General features: G+C 51.4%; 1 protein-coding gene across 1 annotated transcript; it reads right to left on the bottom strand.

Moving 5' to 3' along the window:
* Positions 1–5,250: 5,250 nt before the first annotated feature.
* Positions 5,251–17,185, bottom strand: AKR1A1 (aldo-keto reductase family 1 member A1). The gene is made up of 9 exons (XM_044676879.1): positions 17,081–17,185; positions 9,975–10,061; positions 7,967–8,086; positions 7,726–7,877; positions 7,401–7,596; positions 7,100–7,299; positions 5,665–5,737; positions 5,483–5,569; positions 5,251–5,389 (listed from the first exon to the last, which is right to left on the bottom strand). The coding sequence occupies exons 2-9, from the start codon at positions 10,053–10,055 to the stop codon at positions 5,324–5,326; spliced, it is 975 nt and encodes a 324-aa protein (XP_044532814.1). The 5' UTR covers positions 10,056–10,061; positions 17,081–17,185; the 3' UTR covers positions 5,251–5,323.
* Positions 17,186–21,508: the final 4,323 nt, after the last annotated feature.

The following is a 21,508-nucleotide window of genomic DNA, read 5'->3' on the forward strand; positions in this document are numbered from 1 at the left end:
GGCACTTCTTAGCTGTGTGACCCTGGGCAAGTCACCTAACCCTGTTTGCCTCAGTTTTTGTTTTGAATCCCTTACCTTCCAATTTAGAATCAATACTGTGCCTTGGTTCTTAGGCAGAAGAGTGGTAAGGGCTAGGCAATGGGGGTGAAATGACTTGCCCAGGGTCACACAGATAGGAAGTGTCTGAGATCAAATTTGAACCCAGGACCTCCCATCTCTAAATCCACTAAGCCACTTAGTTACCCCACTTTGTCTTAGTTTTTTTGTTTTGTTTTGTTTTGTTTTGTAAATTCCCTCTTGGAATCAATATTGTATAGTGGTCCCAAGGCATAAGAATGATAATGGCTAGGCAATGGGGGTCAAGTGACTTGCGCAGGGTCACACAGCTGGGAAGTATCTGAGACCAGATTTGAACCTAGGACCTCCCGTCTCTAAATCCACTGAGCTACCCAACTGTCCCCTTGCCTTAGTTTTTTAAATAAGCTGGAAAAGGAAATGTCAAGCTACTCCAGTATCTGCCTGAACACCAATCTCTCTGCTGACCTTCAGCCTCACAGCTCCAACGACCTCTTGGGCATCTCCAATGGGATGTCCCACCCGTTACAAAGATGAGAACTGAACCATGGCAGCTGGCAAGATCGTTAGGAGAGACTGAAGAGGGAGAAGGGGACGATGGAGTTGGGGAGACCTTGACCATTACGGGGCATGACCGTCCAGAGTTGGTGCCTAATGAGGGTTTCTCAAATATAAGTCCACATCTTGACTTGGCCATTTCTTCGGCTTCTTAGCCGGATGACCCTGGGCAGGTCACATTCCTTTTCCAGACCCTGGTTTTCTCCTCTGTCCAACTGGGGCTGGCTTGGACAATCTGCCGGGTCCCCTGCCCTTCGGTGCCAGCCCTGCCTCTTCCTGTTTCTCTCGGGCACTGCAGCCACAAGGTGGCGCTGCTCCCCCTCGCTACGAGGCACAGACTCCTCCCAAAGGGATGTGGGGGGAGCCGAGTACCAGAGGGATGCTGCGGCTGTTCTGCCCCTCCGTCCCCTTCATCCCCGGGAAGCCCAGAACTGCGCGGGGCTCAGTGGGCTGAAGCGCTCCTCCGAGACACTCTGTGACTCTGGTCCCTGCACCCCCGAGATCCCTCCTCCCATCCCAACAGGGCCAGCCGCTCTTGGGGCTCTCCGGGATTGGGCAAACAGCACCCCCACCAAGGAAGCTCTCGTTGTTGGGGAGTTGATCAAATCCAGCCCACACTGGCCTTCTCACCCTCTCCCCTCACTCCTAACGGGGCTGCCCTCTGGGAACAAGAGGCCACCCCCTTTGGGCAGATGCCCGTCCCCCCAGATGTCCAGACCAAACATCCCTTCTCTCAGCGGATCCCCAGGTGCTGTGGCCTCGACGCTCTCCCCTCCCAGCTGCCTCCTTGGGACACCCTCCAGCGCACCAGTGTCTAACAGGCGGCACCCAGACATGGTGCTTGTCCACACCAGGAAGGCCCGGGAGGAACGTCCAAGCGGGTTGTTTCGGAAAACAAATTCAAGATGGCGCCAGGAAAAAAATCTCAGTCAGCTCTCAAGCGGGGACACCCGACCTCCTCCGGCCTCTGCCCCGGCTTCTTCCGCAGCTTCCTAAATCGGAATCCCCTCGAGGGCAGGCGCGGCAGGCTTCTCTTTTAGGGGGCACCGCTATCTCCGTCCTGGGGCAGGGACTTCATCCCCCCCAACAAGCCCGGGGGCAGGCAGCTAGAAGGGGAATGGGCCGGAGCCCCCAAGGCTGCGGGGTTCTTCTCAACTCTAGCCTTCAGGGCCAGGAGAAGCTGATGCTCTCTCCCAGGCCAAGAGCACATGGAGGGCACGAGGTGGAGGGCTAAGGGGGGCAACAAGGAAGGCTTCCTGGAGGAGACGCGGCTCGACCCGAGCCTTGAAGATAAGAGGCTGGGAAGTGGCCGGAGGGGACGTGATCCTTGCCGACAGAAGGGACGGCAAATCCAGTTAGGTGGGGAATTCAGGGGGAGTGGGTGGGACCAAGACTTCATTCTTGGGGAGGCAAATCTGAGGGGCTCCATGTCATGTGTACTCTCCTCCCTCTCACCGCTAGCTTCTGCCTCCCCAGAGGTACCTGGGTAGGTCAGTTGTACTGGCTATGCAATCCCAGTTAAGTCTCTTAGTTTACCTGTTTTCTCAGCTGTAAAATGGGGATAATAGCACCTACCAGCCAGGGTTGTGATGATCAAATAAGGTATTAGCCCCACAGACCATCCAACGGGGGTCCCCATTACTCTCAGAGCACAAGACCCTTGACAAGGGGGCAAGACTCCCTCCCAAGAGCTTCAGCCCCAGTCGTAGATCGCAGGGCTCAGGGCTCCTCCAGTCTCCCTCTCCAGGGCAGGATTCCAGTAGAACCTTCCCTAGGTCCTCTGGCCGGCTCTCTGGCCCTGGAGGATACAGAGGCCAGCAGTGGGAACTAGCCCTTAACCTTGGGGTTCATGGGTAGCCCTCTTCCTCCTCTCCTCCCAGCCCCACACTCCCTGGGCTACGCAAGTCCTCCAGGCTTCTTGGCCCTGAGATCCTACACTTACAGATGTAGGGACAGAAGGGTCCATTCCAGATGAGGAGTGGCAAGTGTGGAATTGGGGTAAATCAAGGATCACTAAGCACTCATCTTGGAAAGGGCTGGACGCTGACCCCATGGAACTCTGAGAGAATTCCGTTTGGGAGGGGCCAGTGAAGGAGGGAGTTTGGCGAAAATTCTGAAGATTCTAAACTGCCAAAAACTCCCGAGAGGACATTCAGGTCTCTGGTGGGCAGTGGGTGGCTGGGAGGTTCTGGACAGGAACTTCTGAACCCCAAATTCAGGGGTAACCTGGAGATTTCAACAGCAAAAACCTTCTACCGACTTCATTACCAACAAAGAAACCAAGCGTTGTGCTCCATAATTGGCGTTAGTGCCTGGACTCCGGAGGGAGGGGGCACTTGGGGGCCCTTCCCTGATCCCTCTTATACCCCTTCCTGGCAGTTATTCCCGTTTGTTAGATAGTGTTAAGGAAAGGATATGGGGGGGGGGGGAGTGAGCTGCTGAGTCAAAGCTACAGAAGAAACCAGAGCTGATCTCTCGTGGGGTTGAGTGGATGGAGAATGATCCCTGCGCCCTCCTTTCTCACATATCCTCAAACCTCCCTCACTGTTATCCTGCATTCCCTCATCCTTATAATAAATACAAGTTCATTAGTGGTAGTTTGGGGCTGTGACTCGGAGGGGAGGAAGGCTGATCTTGTGGCTGAGGGGAAGATGAATTCCAAGCACCATCGTGAAGGGCAAAGCCACTAGAACTGAGGAGGGGGGAGGCTGGTCTCCATAGTGCTGGCTCTGAGGGTGGGATCTAACCCTGATCCCCAACACCTTCCTTCAACATCCCTACTATAGCTTTGCCAGTTGGGAACCTTTTTGAGTTTATTCCTTCCTAGGTCTTCCCTGGGGAGTGGGTGAGTGACTAGCTGATGTGGCCCACCGAAAGCTAACAAGGGGGGAGTCCAGATGCCCCCCATTTGACAATACTCGCCATATACAGGAGGAATAGGAGGACCCAAGAAAGTGGAAGTGTCTTGCCCAGGGTCACACAGCTAGGAAGCATCTGAAGCAGGAGTCAAACTTTAGATGGCTTGACTCCAAGTGAAGGGCTCTGGGATGGGCCACCAGAACTGGGATGCACCAAGAAAGGCTTCCTTTGTTCAAGGGGGAATGATTGCCTGCTCTAACTCTGGCACCTCCGGGCTAGCTGCCTTTGGTTGGCAATTAGCAGCCTGTCTCTAAGGCTCCCCAACAATGCTAGGGGGTCAGCCCTAGTAAGGTTTAGACTCATCTGAGCAGGGAAAGCCCTCTAAAAAAACAACCTTGGGGCAGGTAGATAGCACAGGGGCAATGACATGCCAGGCCTAGAGTTGGGAGGACCTGGGTTCAAATGTGACCACAGATACTTCCTTAGCTATGTGACCCTGGGCAAGTCACTTAACTCCAATTGCCTAGCCCTTATGGCTTGGCTTAGGATGGATACTAAGAAAGTAAGCTTTAACAAAACAAAACCCTTCTCCATAGGGCTGTCCTGCCTCTCCTTCATATTAAAGTTTGAGATCAGCCAAGCCCCACCCAGGACTCTCCTCCAAGGCCAGGAGAGTAGCCAAGGAAGGAAGGAAGGAACTGAGCAGTCCTGGCTGAAGACTAAGGCAGAATTGTTGGTTATTCTTGTTCTTGAATTTAGTTAGCATGAGCCATCTTGGGTGACTTTTCTTCTTTGAGAATCATGCTACCCCAAATTATCTTGGGCTCAATAGAGGTCTGGGGCAGTGAGGTGGCACACAGTGCATAGTGCCAGGCCCAGAGTCAGGAAGACACGAGTTCAAATCCAGCCTCAGACACTAGCTGTGTGGCCCTAGGCAAGTCACTAAACTGTTTGCCTCAGTTTACCCATCTGTATAATGAGCTGGAGAAGGATGTGGCCAATCACTCCAGTATATTGGCCAAGAAAACTCCAAATGGGGTCAAGATGGGTCTGAAACGAAACTGAAATGGCTCAACACCCCAGAGAGATTTCTGCTGGTCCAGTGGAGGGGGTGGGGAACCCATGTCAGTTTGGACCTTTCTCTAAATGAGAAAAACTTGGATCGAGAACATTAGATTAATAAAGCCATTGTTGGCAGATCTGGCCCCAAATCCAGAGTATCGTATTAACGGTTTTCTTTCTTTGGCCCTGATGGATTGAATTACTTCCCACGCTTCTTCCTGGTGATTGAGCTAACGCCTCACTCTGGCCCATGTTCCCTGGGCAGTGAGTGGGCCCAGAACTCACTTGTTCAGCTTTGTCCTGTCCCGTCCCGCCCCAACCCCCCCATGATTCACTCTCGGGTGACCCTGAGCAAGAGTCTTCCTCCAGGGGTCCAAGAGGCAGCTGAAGGGACTGGGGAGTCTCTCCTCCCCCCATATCTCTCCCAGCTGGAGCACGGAGGGGAGGTTGTCACAAGGCACGGGGGCCATTCTGCCCCTGCCTGGTCACCTTGAGCACCTTCCCGCTCTCAGTTTCCTCGTCTGTTCAAGGGGATCCCAGCAGCACTCGGGTCCCTCCCAGCTCTACCCCTCTGACCCCTAGGTCTCTAACACCGGCCCAGGGAGGCTCTGCTGTCACCTCCCAGGGCGACAGAAGGCTGGCGCAGGAGCACTGCAGTCAGGGCGGCACCAGGACAAAGAGGGGCAGAGGAGCCAGTCAGGGAGGCCACCAGGTGTATATTGATACGGGTTCCTGCCTGGGCTGGACGAAATCCGATGAAGGCCAGGGCTTAAAAGGGCTCGTTGAAGGGGTACAGAGGATGTCCTGCATCCCTCGGGACCCGCTTCTCATTCACCTGAAAAGACAGAAGCAGGAGGTTATCTCAGAGGGGCTCCTCGGCCGTGCCTGTGCCCACCTCCATGCCCCCAAGCCAACGACTCGGTCTTACCGTGATCATGGGCACGATGTACCGCCAATTTTTGTTCAGCGCCCCCAGCTGCTTCATCTCCTCCGGGGTCAGGGTAAAGTCGAACACCTGGGAGGGGAGAGCCAGAGTCCTGAGCCCACCTTGGACCCCCCAGCGCTGCCCCCTCCCCATACTCAGGGCGGGCGGGGGAGCCTCTTCCTCACCTGGATGTTCTCGAGGATGCGGGAAGGATTGGCACTCTTGGGAATGCAGATCACCTTCCGCTGGACCTGCCACCTGCAGGGAGGGAGAGCCGGACCAGGGAGCGTGTTATGCCCGGCAGGGCCTTCCCCCGTGTTCCCAAGGGCCAGCTGGGGCTCCCAAAGCAGTGTGGCTTAGCGACAATAGTTAGAGGGTCTCGATTCACAGAATCACAGGATTTAGAACAGGAAGGGATCTTAGTTTACCCCAAGATAATTTGGGGTAACATGATTCTCAAAGAAGAAAAGATGGCTCATGTTTACTAAATTCGAGAACAAGAATAACCAATAGTTCTGCCTTACAGGGGAAAACTGATACCCCAAAGCTCTCATTTCCCTTTTTTTACCTCTAGCCAAATTTTTTAACAACCTTTACCTTCTATCTTAGAAATCAGTACTATGAGTCTAAGGCAGAAGAGCAGTAGGGATAGGCATGGGGGTAAGTGACTTGCCTAAGGTCACACAGCTATGAAGTATCCACTGAGCCACCTAGCTAAATTTTAATAAGAACAGCTATTATTTATATAGTGCTTATAGGTTTTGCAAAGCAGTTTACAATAGTTCATTTTATCCTCAAAATAACCCTGGGAGTAGGTGCTGTCACTGTCCCCATTTTATAGAGGAGGCCTCTAAAACAGAAGTCACACAGCGAGGAAGTGTCTGAGGCCAGATTTGAACCCAGGTCCTCCCCCCTGCAGGTCTGGCACTCTATCCTCTGAGCCACCTTATAAATTTACACTCTACATATTTATCACATATATATGGTAACTATTGACAGCCAGGACTCACACAAACAACAGCTTGTGCAGGAGAGGGTCCTTGGTTACTGTTTAGAATAGAAAAGCTTCCCAAGCCCAAAAGTCTGAGAACCACCAATGGCAGGAGTCCCAAGAGGGCTTGAAAAACTTCAAAAAGCATTTTACAAACATGCCCCGGCTTCCATGACTCCCCATGACTGCAGCATGCTTGGGATTGTACCCACTTCTCCGGCAGTGAAGGGAGTCAAGGCCACGAGTATTTCTTATCTAGCACCTGCCCTGCCAGGCACAGTGCTAAGCGCAGGGAGGTGAGATTCAGATGGAGGTCTTCCTCATTCTTCATCCTGAGCTCTCTCCCCCCAGGCTACATGCGAAGATCAGAGAGGGGAAATGAACTATCCCAAGTCCCCTAGCCAAGCAGAGGCAGGCTGGGAAACGCCACAGGGCAGAGCCTCGAAGGCCTGGCTGGAAAGGTGGAAGGCCCCGAGTGTTCCGGGGAGTCTCTCTTCCCCCCTTGTCTCTCCCAGCTGGAGCATGATGGGGAGGCTGTCACAAGGCACGGGGGTCCCCTTCTCCCCACTCCTATCCTCCGTGTCAGGGTGCCCAGCCTTGCCCCACTCCCCGCCTCACCCTGGGCCTACCTGAGCAGGATCTGAGCCGGGGACTTCCCGTGCTTCTTGGCCAGCTCGAGGACGACGGGGTCCTCCAGCAGGACGGGCTCAGCCGGGTCTCGCCAGGCTCGGTCCGAGGAGCCCAGCGGGCTATAGGCCGTCACCTCCAGCCCCCGCTCCCGGCAGTGGGCGATGAGCTCGTTCTGGGCCAGGTAAGGGTGGCACTCCACCTTGTTCAGAGAAGGCAGGGCCGCTCAGCCCCCGTGCCAGGCGCTCGGGCACCCCCGGCACCACGACCCTCCCGGCGCCCCCCGCAGCCGCCCCAGCTCACCTGGAGCACGGCGGGCCGCACCTTCGCGATGCTGATGATGTCGTTGATCTGAAGGCTGTTGAAGTTGGACAGCCCGATGGCCCGCACCAGCCCCTTGGACACCAGGGCCTCCATGGCCTTCCAGGTGTCCCTGTAGTGGACGCTGTCGTAGCGCATGGTGCCATCTGCGTTCTTGGGGAAGGGGTTGTCTCCCTGCCTGCGAGAGCGACAGCCCCATGTCCCGGGCTCTCCCCGTCCCTCCTGCCTCCCCCCTGCCGCAGAGGGGGCCCCCGAGGCACCCCCAGACGCTCGAGCCCCGGCCCACAGCCCCGCGCCGCTTCCTCACTCAAAACCGTAGGGCCAGTGCATCAGGTAGAGGTCCAGATACTGGAGCTGGAGGTCAGCCAGGGTCTTCCTGAGGGCCGGCTCCACGTCCTCGGGCCGGTGCTTGGTGTTCCACAGCTTGGACGTCACGAACACTTCATCCCGGGAAACAGCCTGCAGAGGGGTGGAGAGAGGTGACCCACTGGGTGGGGGCCCGGCTTCTGGGGCAGTGACCCCCAGCACCCCCGCCGGCCCTCCCTTACCTTGCCCGGCCCGATGTTCTCCTTTAAGGCCTCGCCAATCTCCACCTCATTTCCATAGATGGCGGCACAGTCGATGTGGCGGTAGCCAACGGTCAGGGCGTGCTTGATAGCCGCTTTTACCTGCCAGGGAGAGTGCCAGAAGGGGATTGGGACAGGCCTAGAGACAGGAGGTCCTGGGTTCAAATCTGGCCTCAGACACTTCCCAGCTGTGTGACCCTGGGCAAGTCCCTTGACCCCCATGGCCTAGCCCTTACCCCTCTTCTGCCTTGGAGCCAATACACAGTACTGATTCTACCGTGGAAGGTGAGGGTTTTAAAAAAAAGAATGGGACTGGGAAAAGTGAGGGGTGGGAGAAGGGGGAAGGGACAGGGACCCCTGTTCAGGGAAAGCCTGCTCGCTTCTGTCTCTGTCCCTCCGGCCCTCCTATGTCTCGATGATGTCAATAACTGCGGGTCTGTGGCTCTTCCTGGTTGGCAGAGCCCTTCACAGACATGATCTCAAGCTTTATAACAACACAGCAAGGGAGGTGACTGTGGGATGGGGAGCACTGGAGGAGGAAGGAAGCCCAGCAGAGAAGGGACAAGAAGCTGCCATTCAGCCCACCGATCCAACTTCAGCCCTCTTCCCTGACCCCTTTCAGTGGCAGCTGCCTCTCCCATTCCCCGTCTGTTTCCTGGGTGCCAGGCCTCCTTTTCTGCAATCTGGAGGCCCTGATGTGTGGGTCCCTGGCCCCCCTTGGGCCACACATGAGTTGGGGACCTTCCTTTGTGAGAAGTGGGCAAAGGAACCATCAGAACAATTTCCATTAAATAGGTTTTGTGTGATAATACATGTATAACTCAGATCAAATTGCTTGCAGCTCCAGGAGGGGGAAGGGAAGAAGGCAGAGAGACAATATGGATCATATAACTTTGGAAAACATGTGGAAATTTGTTATTGAAATAAAAAATTTAATAAAGAAAAATAAAAGAACAATTTCCATTGTCTGAGCAGCTCGCAGAGTATGTGGGAGAGTCTAGTATCCTCATCCTCATTTCCAGATGAGCAAACTGAGGCTCAGGTAGAGGCCCCCACAAAGGAGCCCCAGAGGAAACCTGAGCCGACAGGTTCCCTCTAAGCAGGGGAAAGACGAGATGGAGGAGTGACAAGTCCCAAACCATCATGTACACACGCCCCCATTAGAATGTTCCAAGCTGGAAAGAGAAAGGTGAGCTCCATGGGGAGGGCAAGGAAGGCTGCTCGGCTGGCTCCCCCCACCCCCAATGCACTTCCTGCCTCCTCCCTCCCCCAACCCTTCTGGAGGATTACAGAACTGGTTTGGCACCTGGGTGCCCAGTCAGCTGGCTGTGGGGGGTGGAGGGAAAGGGATCCTTCACAGGGCCTAGGCATCTCTGGCCTGCATCCACCTCCACCCTGGTATGGTCACCAGCAGGGCCCTGGGGAAGCTGCCTCCTCCTCTACCCCCTGGGTCCTACGAGGTCCAGTTGCTGTGGAGCAGAGGGGCAGCCTAGGACACCAGGGGAGGCCTTCTATTCCTGCCCAGGTCCCTGTGCTTCAAGCACACCACGTTTCCAGCATGGAAACCTGCTGGGCACACAGGCTCTCCCTGGCCTGAGATGCCGGAGCCCTGGGCTCATGTCCCAGTTCCAGCCCTTCCCAAGGCCGAGATCCCATCAGTCAGGCTCTCTGAGCCTGCTTCCTCTTCTGTGGAATGGGGAAGATCTCCATCCTTCCATCTCAAAGAACTGCTATGAACAGCAAAGGGTTTGCAAGCCTTCAGACCACTCACTGGCCACCAAAAAGCTTCCCTGCTGACTCTGACCCCCAGGACTCCCCTTTTGAACAGGGTTTAGGGGCTTGTAGGCAGCTGCCTTGTACTGTTTACTGTTTTCTGTGGGTTCTTCTCTGTGAAGATGTTCCTCATGAGGACAAGGGCCAAGGCCTCCCCTCCTTTTTGGGGGCTGCCCTGTCTCCCCCAAACACAGGCCTCCCCGCACCCAGGCCTCACCTGCCCAGGCTCACTCTTCCAGGTCCCGAGCCCCAGAAGAGGCATCTTCTGTCCAGTGTGGAGGACACAGAATCCCGCCATTGTGACCTGCAACCCAAGAAGGAGAGAGCTTCAATCATGCATTCCCAACAGTGTTGGTCCATGTCCCACAACTGGGGAAGGGATGGAATATCCCATGGTGCACCATTCACAAAGCGCACCAAGGAAATTGGGGAGACTCCTGAGAAGCACTTCAGGCAGAAGAGAGCAAAACCCCAAGAACAATGCACCCCAATGACAGCTCTACATGCACAAATCCATCTTTGGCAGCCACAGAACCTTGGTAAAACCAGAGACGACATTCAGGAGGAGCCCAGAAACTAGCACCAAGGCCTATCCACCTTGTCCAAGGGGACATCGCATTTGTTTGTTTGTTTGTTTGTTTGTTTTTTAACCCTTACTTTCTGTCTTAGTTACAACTCTTAGACTGATAGTCAAAGGAGCAGCTAGGTAGCATAGTCAATAGAGCATCAGGCTGGGAGGTCCTGGGTTCAAATGTGACCTGACACTTTCTAGCTGTGTGACCCTGGGCAAGTCACTTAACCTCAATTGCTTAGCCCTTGCAGCTCTTCTGTCTTAGGATTGCTACTAAGACAGAAAGTAAGGGTTTAAAAAAATAAAAGACAGAAAATCAAGGGCTAAGCAAACAGGGTTAGATGACTTGCCCAGGGTCACACAACTAGGAATACACTCACTTTTAAAATAAACTCAACAACAGACGTTGGCAATCTACTGTACATTCAATCTCCACCTTTTTTTCCTTCCCCTTTCTTGAAATTTTGTGTATTTGAATAGTTGAGTTAAAGGGTAGAAATTCAGAGTATCACAAAAATTGTCAGAAAAGATGCACAGTAAAGAAGACAGGATAAGGAAGGAAGATGGGGGGCAAATTCCCAAGGAAGCAGGCGACAGAGTGATCCAGACCCTTCTTATTTGAGAAGCCAAGGGGAATCAAGACCATATTTTGTCCCAATTGTTTGTGACTTCTCTTGGTGGCCTTGGGAGCCCCTGGCCCCACAATGAAAAGACGTCCTAGACTGAGAGATAGGAGGTCCCTGAGAGGTTACGCTTCATTTTACTGCAGCCCAATGTCTACAGAGTCAAAAGGAAGGGGACAAGCCTGAGGAAGGACCCAAGTTGGCCAGCAGGAAGCCCTTCCCCCTCCCACCCAGCACATAGCCCCTATAGCTTAGCCCTCTAACTCTTCAATCCCAAATCCTCCAGGAGTCAGCATGGGCAGTCCAAGGTAGGGAGAGATGGAAGAAGTCAACAGAGGTGGAGGAGGTCAAAGCTAGGACTTTGGACAGAATAGATCTATTCCTTGTTAAACTCCCTTCATTCTTGTCTGTTGAATCAGAGAACCAGGCTCTTCTGTGAGGGGATGACCACCTCTGATTTGAGGATGGGTGACGGACGGCTGGGCCCAGAGCTGCCAGTGTGGGTACACGTGCAACATACTTGGCCCTGGTAGCTAAGATAAAAATGAAATGAGTATGGGCATCCCCTGCTTCTAACTCTTGTATACATTATCATTTTATTATGATATGTTTATTAATTATTAATTATTATATACATAAATATAAAATAACCCATACCTTCTGTCTTAGAATTAAGACTGAGTATCAATTCTAAGAAGTGTTAGGGTTAGGCAATGGGGGTTAAGTGACCAGAATCATACAACCAGGAAGGATCGGAGGTCACATTTGAACCCAGGTCCTCCTGTCTCCAAGCCTGGCTCTCCATCCAATGAGTCACCTAGCTGGTCCCCACTCTTTCCTTCCATCTTCTAGTCATTCCTGAGACTTGGCTCCCTCCTGAAGTCGCAGCCTCCCTGGCCACCCTTTTTCCTTTGACTGAGTTTTTCACTCATGCCCCTTGGCACACTGGTTGAGGCAGGGGAGTTGAAATACCTTCCTCTCCTCTGCCACTTCCAAGTCCTTTCTCTACCTTCATCATCAGTGACTTCTCCTTCAGGGTCCACTGTGCCACCCAGCTACCCCCTAACTCCTATAAGGTGAATGTGGCACAGGTTACAACTTGTTTCCCAGGCTACAACAGAAGTCCCCAGGGGGCAAGTAAGGACCTCGTCCTACTTCCTCCATCCCTCTTGGTCAGTCTTTAGCAGAGACTTTCAACAAACACTTCCTGGCCAAGAAATCTGAATAGGACATGCCAGGAAGTGAAGGAAGAGGGAGGCAAGAAATTCAGGGATCCAGGGATGGGATCTAGGCCTGGCTGTGCCGCAGTCTCTAGGTAACCTGTGGCTGATTCTGGCTTCAGGTCAGGACACAAGAGGGCTGCCCCAGGGACTGATGGGAGGAGCCCCTCACTGGAGGTGAGATGACCACTTGTCAGGTTGGCTAGGACCTGGAGGCCTGGGGGACCTTTGAAGCCTAGTCTAGCTCTGCCATCCTGACTCACTCCTTTCCCATTCAATAGCCAGGACAGGGAGACGCCTGGCCAGAGCAGGCCAGGAGGTAAGATAAGGATCAGGTGTTTTTAATTGCCCCAAGAAGACCTCTGGAATTATAGCCAGAGAAAAGAAGGCACCAGCAGTTGCTGCCAACAGGGAGGCCCCAGCCACCTAAGAAACTTCTCCCTTTCACTCACTGGGGCTTAGGGCAAAATACAATGAAGGGGCAAGGCCAGTATCAGCTTGGAAATTCCCAAAGAGGAGTTGGCCTAGAATTCAAGCAGGAGGAAGATAGACTTCTCCAAGGCGTCTTTTCCATTTTCCTCTTTCCCTGTGCTCAGCTCTTTAACCAACAGTTCCTCTTCAAAGAGTGGTATTCTGGAAGCAGTTGGGTATCTCAGTGGATGGAGAGTCAGCCTTAGAGACTTAAGGTCCTGGGTTCAAATGTGACCTCAGATATTTCCTAGCTGTCTGGCCCTGGGCAAATCACTTAACCCCCACTGCCTAGTCCTTACTGTTCTTCTGCCTTGGAACCAATACATAGTATTGATTCTAAGACAGAAGGTAAGGGTTTAAAAAAAAAAAAAAAAAAGGTATTTCTCCCCTCTCCCTACCACTGCCACTGCCAAAATAATCTCAGGGATCTCACCATGTTACTTTCCTGTAGCCTCTAGAACAAGATATGTCCCTACAGCCCGGGATTTTAGAGGGCTTCACAATATAACCCCAGAACTCCCTTTCAAGTTTACTGTATAATATGCCCCTCCAAATGGTTGAGTAGCTATTCATTTTTCCATCTCCCTGCCCTGAATGCATTCTTTCCTCCCCTAGGCCTCTTCTGAGGCTCAGATCCTATCCCACCTACTCCAGGAAGCCTGCTCTGATCCCCTTAGGTCAGGGGTTGGCAACCTTTTTGGCCGTGAGAGCCATAAACGCCACATTTTTTAAAATGTAATTTCGTGAGAGCCGTACAATGCTCACAGTGCTGCTCCTGTAACAGTGCCTGAAAAAAAAAATGGACTTTATGGCTCCTGCAGAAAGAGCCATACGTTGCCAACCCCTGCCTTAAGTGCTAGTGTTTTCTTCTGGGGTTCATATCTACACAGTCCATCCCTCCCAAAAGAATGTAAGCTCCCCCAGGGCTGAGATTATCTTGGTTTGGGGAAAATACTTGTTGGACCCTGAAGCCAGTCCTGGTAAGGAGGAGCAGGAAGGAGAAAGGAGAGGTAATAGTGGGAGGTATCATGGCCTGATGGAGAGCTCCCCTCCTCCCAGTGCCTCAGTTTCCCCAGAGAATAGGGATTCAGTCAATGCTTGGAGGATGAAGGAAACTTGTTAGGGGAGGAACGGAAAGGGAAAGCTGATGGATTCATACAAGAAAGATCTGGCAAATCAGAAAAGCACTTCTGGGATGCAGGGTGGAGGGGTGGATGAGAATGAACGCCAAGTGACTTGTTGGGGGAAAGAGAAGCACTTTCTTACCCTGTGCCCTTTTCAAAGGGGGGAAAAGGAACTGCCTCCCTGGCCCTCTGCCCTTACTTCCCTCGTGAGCCTTGGAAAGAAAAGGGAAGATCTCTTAAGTATATTAGCACCGCTGCAGGGAGAAGCAGTGGCTTCAGCTGGCACTAAATTGGCATAGAGATCCCTGATCCCTATTTCACAGGTAGGGCCCTACCCAACGCCTACAAGGCTCGAGCAAGCCCTCAAACCACCCCCCCGTGGCCAAGGCAGGAGCTGCCATCCCGGCGCCAAGAGAAAAGGCTAAGCTGCATAGGGAAGAGGGAAGGGGCTCACGTTCAGAGCGAGGGGGCAAAGGGAAGCAGGGATGGGCATAATCCCAACATACAGATACAGACGGGGGAAGGAGATCTCAGGATCGAGACCCTTACCACCGAGGTCCCGCTGCGGGTACGGACTTCTCAGGAAGATCTCGGGGCGGAGGTCCGGGGAGACGGCGAGCGCGTGAGGGAGCCTTCCTGAACCTCAGCCTCGTCTCCGAGCACCCTCCCCCTCGGCCGAGAGTCCTTCCCTTCTTCCGTGCGCCCTCCCACTCTGATCGTGCTCCGCCCCCTCCCCGCCTTGCGCCCGCCTACTCCAGCCGGAAGCCCTCCCTCTCAGCCGGAAGCCCTCCCCCTCCACCCCTACTTCCTGCCCCTCGACTGTAAGCCGGACCCGCTCGGCCATGAGCCCTTCCTTTTGCCCCGCCATGCTCCCACCCACTTGGCCGATCGCCCCCTGTACTCCGGCCGTGCGCCCTCCCTCTCTATCGAACATCGCCCCTTCTCCGCTGTACGCCGCCCGCCCAACTGTGTACTCTCCCTCTCCTCCCCCTCTCTCTAGCCCAGCGCCCGCCAGCTGCGGGAGGAGGAGCTTACCCCAGGCTGCACCCTGTTTGGCACTGGGCCCCCGCCGCACTCCAGGAGAGCGGACACACGCTTCCCACAGCGACGTGGCCGCTTTCTTCTCTCTCTATGTCTGTCTCCTTTCACTCCCGTCCTTGTCTCTCTGTTTCTGTCTCCCTCATTCTAACTCCCTCGCTCTCTTTGTCTCTCTGTCTCTCACACACACACACAAAATCTCCCCAAGACCTTCCCTTCCATCTTGTAGCACCTTCGACCTAGTGCTCCCCCCCTGGGCCCTGGAGCCTTGGCAGCAGAGGCTCACCCAAGTTTTGTGAAAGCAGAAAGCCCCGGGGTCGTTCTTGAGGTCCCTGCCTTCCCTTTGAGCCCCTCTCCCAAGAGGAGATTGACTTTTGGTTCCAGAAGACTAACTGCAGACAGCTACTGCAGACAGCTGCCTTGTGTGACCAGTCACATGCCAGACTGTCAGTGAACTCATCTTTCAAATAAAACAATACCTGTAGGCCCTACCTAGAACCTGGGGCGCAGGGTCCCCGAAAGGGTCTGGGAACTTGGCTGGAAAGAACAATTGCATCTTGATTTTGAGTAACCCCTAACTGAAATTGAGCCTGGCTGCTGTGATGAATGTAAGCCACAAAGCTGTTTCTGGAAGGGGTCAGACTTCACCAGACTGCCCAAGGACCATGGCCCAAGCAAAGGTTAACTAGGATGCCCTCCTGACCTGACTCCAAAGGATAATAGTAAAAATCAAATTAAATAATGTTTGCAAAAGGCTTTATTAAACTTAAAGGACCACACGATGTCAGCTAAGGGACACCTAGAAGCTAACTAATCCATCCTCCTCATTTTGCTGGGAAAACTGTGGCCTAAAACCCAGAAGGTTCTGAAACAAAGTTACACAATCAAGAAGCAAGTATTACTGCAGCATTAGCAGAAAGGGGCAATTTGACTGTAAGACTTACTTAAAAAAAAACAACAACAACAACAAAAAAACTTACCTTCTGCCTCTGAATCTACCCAATCTAAGATTTCTAAAGTAAGGTCTAGGTAATTGGGGTTAAGTGACTTGCCCAAGGTCATACAACTAGGAATAATTCTTAGGCCATATTTGAACCCAGGACCTTTTGTCTCCTCCAAGCCTGGGTCTCTATCCTCTGTGCTATGTCTCTCCCCCCCTACAGCTTGCTCTTACTCTCTAAATCTTGATCCTTATTTCACAAAAAGACTCTACAGGTTAATCCTTATTCCATAAAATCTCTGAGAAGATCCTTTCTTTTTTTTTTATTTTCCTTTTTTTTTTAGATTTGAGTATTTTATTTTTTTAGAAAAATTTTCCATGGTTACATAGTTCTTGTTTTTACTTTCCCCTTCACCCCCCCCCCATATCCAACGCACATTTTCACTGGTTTTAACATGTAAGATCCATCAAAACTTATTTACATATTATTGATAGTTGCATTAGTGTGTTCTTTGGAGTCTACATCCCTAACCATGTCCACATCAGAGAAGACCCACTTTCCATCTGATGCTTTCAAAAGAAATCTGGAACATCTTCCCCTATTGGAATGGGGGCTCTTTTGAGAGCAGGGCTTACCTTTCCTTTTCCTTGTGTTTATCTCTCCAGCACTTAGCAGGGTGCCTGACACAGTAAATGCTTAATAACACCTTCATTCTTTCCTTCTTTCCTCCTTCCTCTCCTTCCCTTCCTTCCTCCCTTTTCTTTTTTCTTTCCTTCCTTCCTCTCTTCCTCCCCTCCCCTCCTTCCTTCCTCCTCTCCTTTTCTTCCTTCCTTACTTCCTTCTCTCTTTTCCTTTCCTTCTTCCCTCCCTCCCTCCCTTCCTTCTTGGTGCATGCATTCATTCATGATCAGGCCTCACCAGATTCAAGGATGAAAACAAAACAAAATAAAACAAAAGGAGGTCTGCTCCTAGGAATGTCACAATTTGCACAGGGAGATAATGCCTAGTAGGCAAAAAACAGAATAATTCCAAATAAAAGACAATCCCTTCAGTCTTTTGTGACTCCTTTCCAGGAAGTCAGTGTATGGGGCCTTTTCTAGCCCTTCTACTCTGATACTAATGAGTGCCTGAGAGAGCAGGTGTCTAGTGTTCTGAGACCTTCCTGATCCTAGCACTCCTAGGACACTAGGTGCAGGAGTGTGCAAGGAGGAGTTCTCTGAAGCCCCTCTGCCCAGTCCATCTCAAAATGACCTTTCTTCCAGGACAATCTGGGGGCTTTCTGGCCCTGGTTACCCCTGCCTCCCTTCTCTACTTCCCTATCCGCATGTCACTTACCTCAGCCAGAAACCAGGCTTCTGATAGGCTCCTGCTGTGTCCAGGCCTTCGCCTCCAGCACTGGGCTCTCCACCTGCAGCAGAGATCAGGCCTACTCCGAGGAGGAGCAAGGAGTGTGCTAGTTTGCGAGCTTTTCAGTTTTTATGCTCAACTGCACATTGTCTCATGTGAACTTCAAAGTCCAATCTGGGCCTGCCCAGAGGTGACCCAAGGGAGCTGGGAAAGCCTGGAGTCACCAGCAGGGAATTCTGTGTGAGAGGTAGTAGGAAGTCTCAGGCCCCATGGAAGAGGAAAAACTGATGTTTAAGAAAATGTCTGGTGAAGAAGAGAGCCCTGAGTTAGCCTCCAGGACTAACCCCAGCCTTCCCAGGCAACCTCTCTCACGACTGGGGAAAGGAACAGAGGCAAAGGTAGCTCAAGACCCAGGGAGGTGACTGGGGTGTAATGAGAAGAAACCTGAATTTGAAGCCAAAGGTTCCTTTTGGAATTCCAGCTGTACTTGGTATTATCTGTGTGACCCTGGGCAAGTCCTTTCTGTTCTCTGGACCTCAGTCTCCTCTGTAAAATGAAGGACTTCAACAAGACAGTCTCTTGAGTCCTTTTCTTCTTCCAAGATCTCTATGATTATAAACATTTCAAAAAGGAGGCCTCTGAATTACCTCCCATTTAATCATAGTTTGGAAAAGTGTTTGCATGTCTTCTGCCCCATTCGAATGGCACCTCTTGGCAGGTAGGGACCAGTTTTTGTCTTTATTTCTGAGCCCTTTAGTGCAGTGACTGGCTTTGTATGTGCTTCCTAGGGTAACTGAGTATCTCAATGGATAGAGTGCCAAGCCTAGAGATGAGAGGTCCTGAGTTTGAATCTGACTTCAGAGGATACTCACTAGTCACATGACCTAGCTATATGACCCTGGGCAAGTCACTTGACCCCCATTGCCTACCGTTACCACTTTTCTGCCTTGGAACCAATACACAGTATTGACCCTAAGATGGAAGGTAAAGGTTTGTTTGTTTTTTAAAGAGCTTATAGAAAGTAGCTAGACGGTCATCTCCAACTGATTATCAGGAAGAAGGTAGTGACCAGCCTTCCTCTCTCTCCCCACCTGGAGAGAGAAGGATTGAGATTTCAGAGGAGGCTTTTTTAACTAGAAGGTGGATGGAGTCCTGGAAGGGGGCCTGCATACTGGCCTCAGTTGTAGAATCCTGTGTCTAAGGAAGACCTTGGTCATGCATGTGTGACCTGGCCATCCAGTGCTTCAAACTCAACCCCATAGCCAGGGAACTGGGTGTGCCACTGGGCAAAGGCAGGAAGATAGGTGAGCTCATTCAGTGACCAATGAGCCTCCCTCGCGGGTGGTCTAAATATTAAACTGAATTCATTGAGCAAACATCTAATGGGGGCTGACCATCTGCAGGTCTACTGTTATAAGACATATCTGGAAGAACACCGGCTCTAGAGCTGTAGGGAAATTTGAAAATTGGGGAAACTGAGGCCCCAAAAGGGAAGAGACTCATGCAAGTTTAGACAGGGAATAAGACTGTGAAGGAAGATCAGGTCCACTGCATGGAGGCAGACATCCATGGGATGCCCTGAAGGGAAGGGATTTTGTTGTTCAGTTGTGTCTGACCCTTTGTGACCCCATTTGGGGTTTTCTTGGCAAAAATACTAAAGTTATTTTGTCATTTCGTTCTCCAGTTCATTTTATAGATGAGGAAACTGAGACAGAGTTAAGTGACTTGCCCAGGGTCACAAAGCTAGTATAAATGTGAGGCTGGATTTGAATTCAGGTCTTCTTGATTCCAGGCTCAGCATACTATCCTCTGTGCCATCTTGCTGCCTATCAAAAGGAAGAGAATAAGCATTTATCTCTACAATGTGCCAGGCAAAGGAGCAAGCATATATCTCTACTATGGGCCAGGCACTGTGCTAAATGATTTACAAATATGACCTTATTTGAGAGGTAAATGCTCATTATCCCCATTTTTACACTGGAGGAAACTGAGGCAGACAGAAGTTTTAGGGCTTGTCCAAGCTCACACAGCTAGAGTTTGAGGCTGAATTTGAACCTAAGATTTCCTGATTTAGTGTTCACCCTCTGCCTTCCTCCCCTTTGGTAAAATGATGAGTTAGAGCAAAGGAAAGAAACTAGCACCCCAAGTCAGCCTGGCCTCACCTTCTGGGAAGGGACCTATTCCCAAGAGGGGGAAAAAACGCAGAGGGACTACATCCCTGGGTGTAGGGACCAGGGGAAGGGCACCCTCTGTTCTTGCCCCTAAGCAGTGGGGAAGGAAGTATAGGGGTAGGGAGGAGGAGGGAGAAGAAGGACTAGGAAGGAGGAGGGAAAGGAGGGATTCAGAAAGGAGAGGAAAGAGAGGGAAAGAAGGGAATGAGAAAAAGGAAAGGGCAATAGGGGAGGGAGAAGGAGGGATGGGCAGGAGGAGGAGGAAGGAGGATCAGCCAGATTGCTCTGACTCAGCGATTCCTTGATCCTTGGTGATTTTTCTGACCTAGCTTCCTTCTTCACTCCCCTTCCTTTCATTCCCCATTCCCTTGGGGAGGGAGCAGAGGAAGGCACAAAGAAACATCTGAGGGGATTTCTTCTTTTTTAATTTTCATTTTTTTATTTATTTTAGAATATTTTTCCATGGTTACATGAATCATATTCTTTCCCTCCCCTCCTCCCACCCCACTCCCGTAGCCAATGAGCAATTCCATTGGGTTTTACATGTGTCATTGATCAAGACCTTTTTCCATATTATTAATATTTGCAATAGGGTGATCGTTTAGAGTCTACATCCCCAATCATATCCCCAATTGAACCATGTGATCAAGCAGTATTTCTTCTGTGTTTCTGCTCCCACAGTTCTTTCTCTGAATGTGGGTAGCATCTTTCTCATAAGTCCCTCAGAATTGTCCTGGGTCATTGCATTGCTGCTACTACAGAAGTCCATTACATTCTATTTTACCACAGTGTATCAGTCTCTGTGTACAATATTCTCCTGGTTCTGCTCCTTTCACTCTGCATCAATTCCTGGAGGTCTTTCCAGTTCACATGGAATTCCTCCAGTTCATTATATTCCTTTCAGTACAATAAGTATTCCAAGGGACAGCTGGGTAGCTCAGTGGATTGAGAGCCAGGCCTAGAGACAGGAGGTCTTAGGTTCAAATCCAGCCTTAGACACTTCCCAGCTGTGTGACCCTGGGCAAGTCACTTGACCCCCATTGCCTACCCTTGCCAATCTTCCACCTATAAGTCAATGCACAGAAGTTAAGGGTTAAAAAAAAAAAACACAACAATAAGTATTCCATCACCATCAGATACCACAACTTGTTCAGCCATTCCCCAATTGAAGGGCAACTATCTGAGGGGATTTTTAACTGCTTATCTCTTTCTCTGCCTGTCTTTCTGTCTCTCTGTCTGTCTGTCTCTTCCTCAGCTCCTCACTCTCTGGTTGGGCTGGGAGGGGGAGAAAGGCCAAGTACTGGCCTTTAAATACCTACCCTTTTCCCCCTCCTGCCCCCAACAGGGCCTGAACCTACACACTGGGCTTAGAAAATCACAAGATTTTTAGGAGGGATCTCAGAGCTCATCTGATTCTAACCTCTCATGCTACAGATGGGCCAATGGAGGCAAGGGGAGGTGAAGGGACTAACTCCCAAGTTCACTCTAGGAACCAGTGCCCAAATAAGACTTGATCTCTGCCCTCTAGGTGCTGATTCTAGTATCAACTGTGTAATAAATAAGGATAAACCCAACACAAGTTGGTGATAGGGCTGATAGGTACAAAGTGCTAAGAACTCAGCCTTAGGTGAACTCCTTGGTCGCCTAGCCTGACTTCAGAGCTTAAGAGAGCAGAAACTGGATTCCTCAGTCTCTTTCTAGCCATGTCCCTCCTCTGGAAGCTTCTGTACATATCAGGGGGAGGCTACCCTAAAAGGGTGGCATCTGGTACCCACTATCTCTCACCAGAAAGCTGCTTCTTACCCAGGAGGCTCCAGGGCTTCAAATCCCCAGATAGTGCCAGTTATTATTATCAATCCCTGTTTTATAGATGAAGAAACTGAGGCTTGACCAGTGAAGTAAATGTTAATGTTGAATCCTGGGTAAGAAGGTGGTTCTTCTGACCCAAAGTCCAAGACCTCTTTCCAAATGTAAGAATGAGTAACTCGGTGCCCCCAACATTCACAGTCTGAGCTGGATCTGGGCAGGCTGACGAACTTAGGGACTACCCAGGAAAGGGAAACGCTGACCTGAGCAAAAATGGAGGAGGGGAAGCTTTAGCTTTTTCTCTTTTATGACTTCAGTCCATATGAGAGGAAGAAGGACCATGTAAAAAGATGTGCTCAGGGGCAGCTGGGTGGTTTAGTGGATTGAGGACCAGGCCTAGAGACAAAAGGTCCTGGGTTCAAATCTGGCCTCACTATGT

This window comes from Gracilinanus agilis, chromosome 4 (assembly GCF_016433145.1).
Source record: "Gracilinanus agilis isolate LMUSP501 chromosome 4, AgileGrace, whole genome shotgun sequence".
Lineage (NCBI taxonomy): Eukaryota > Metazoa > Chordata > Mammalia > Didelphimorphia > Didelphidae > Gracilinanus > Gracilinanus agilis.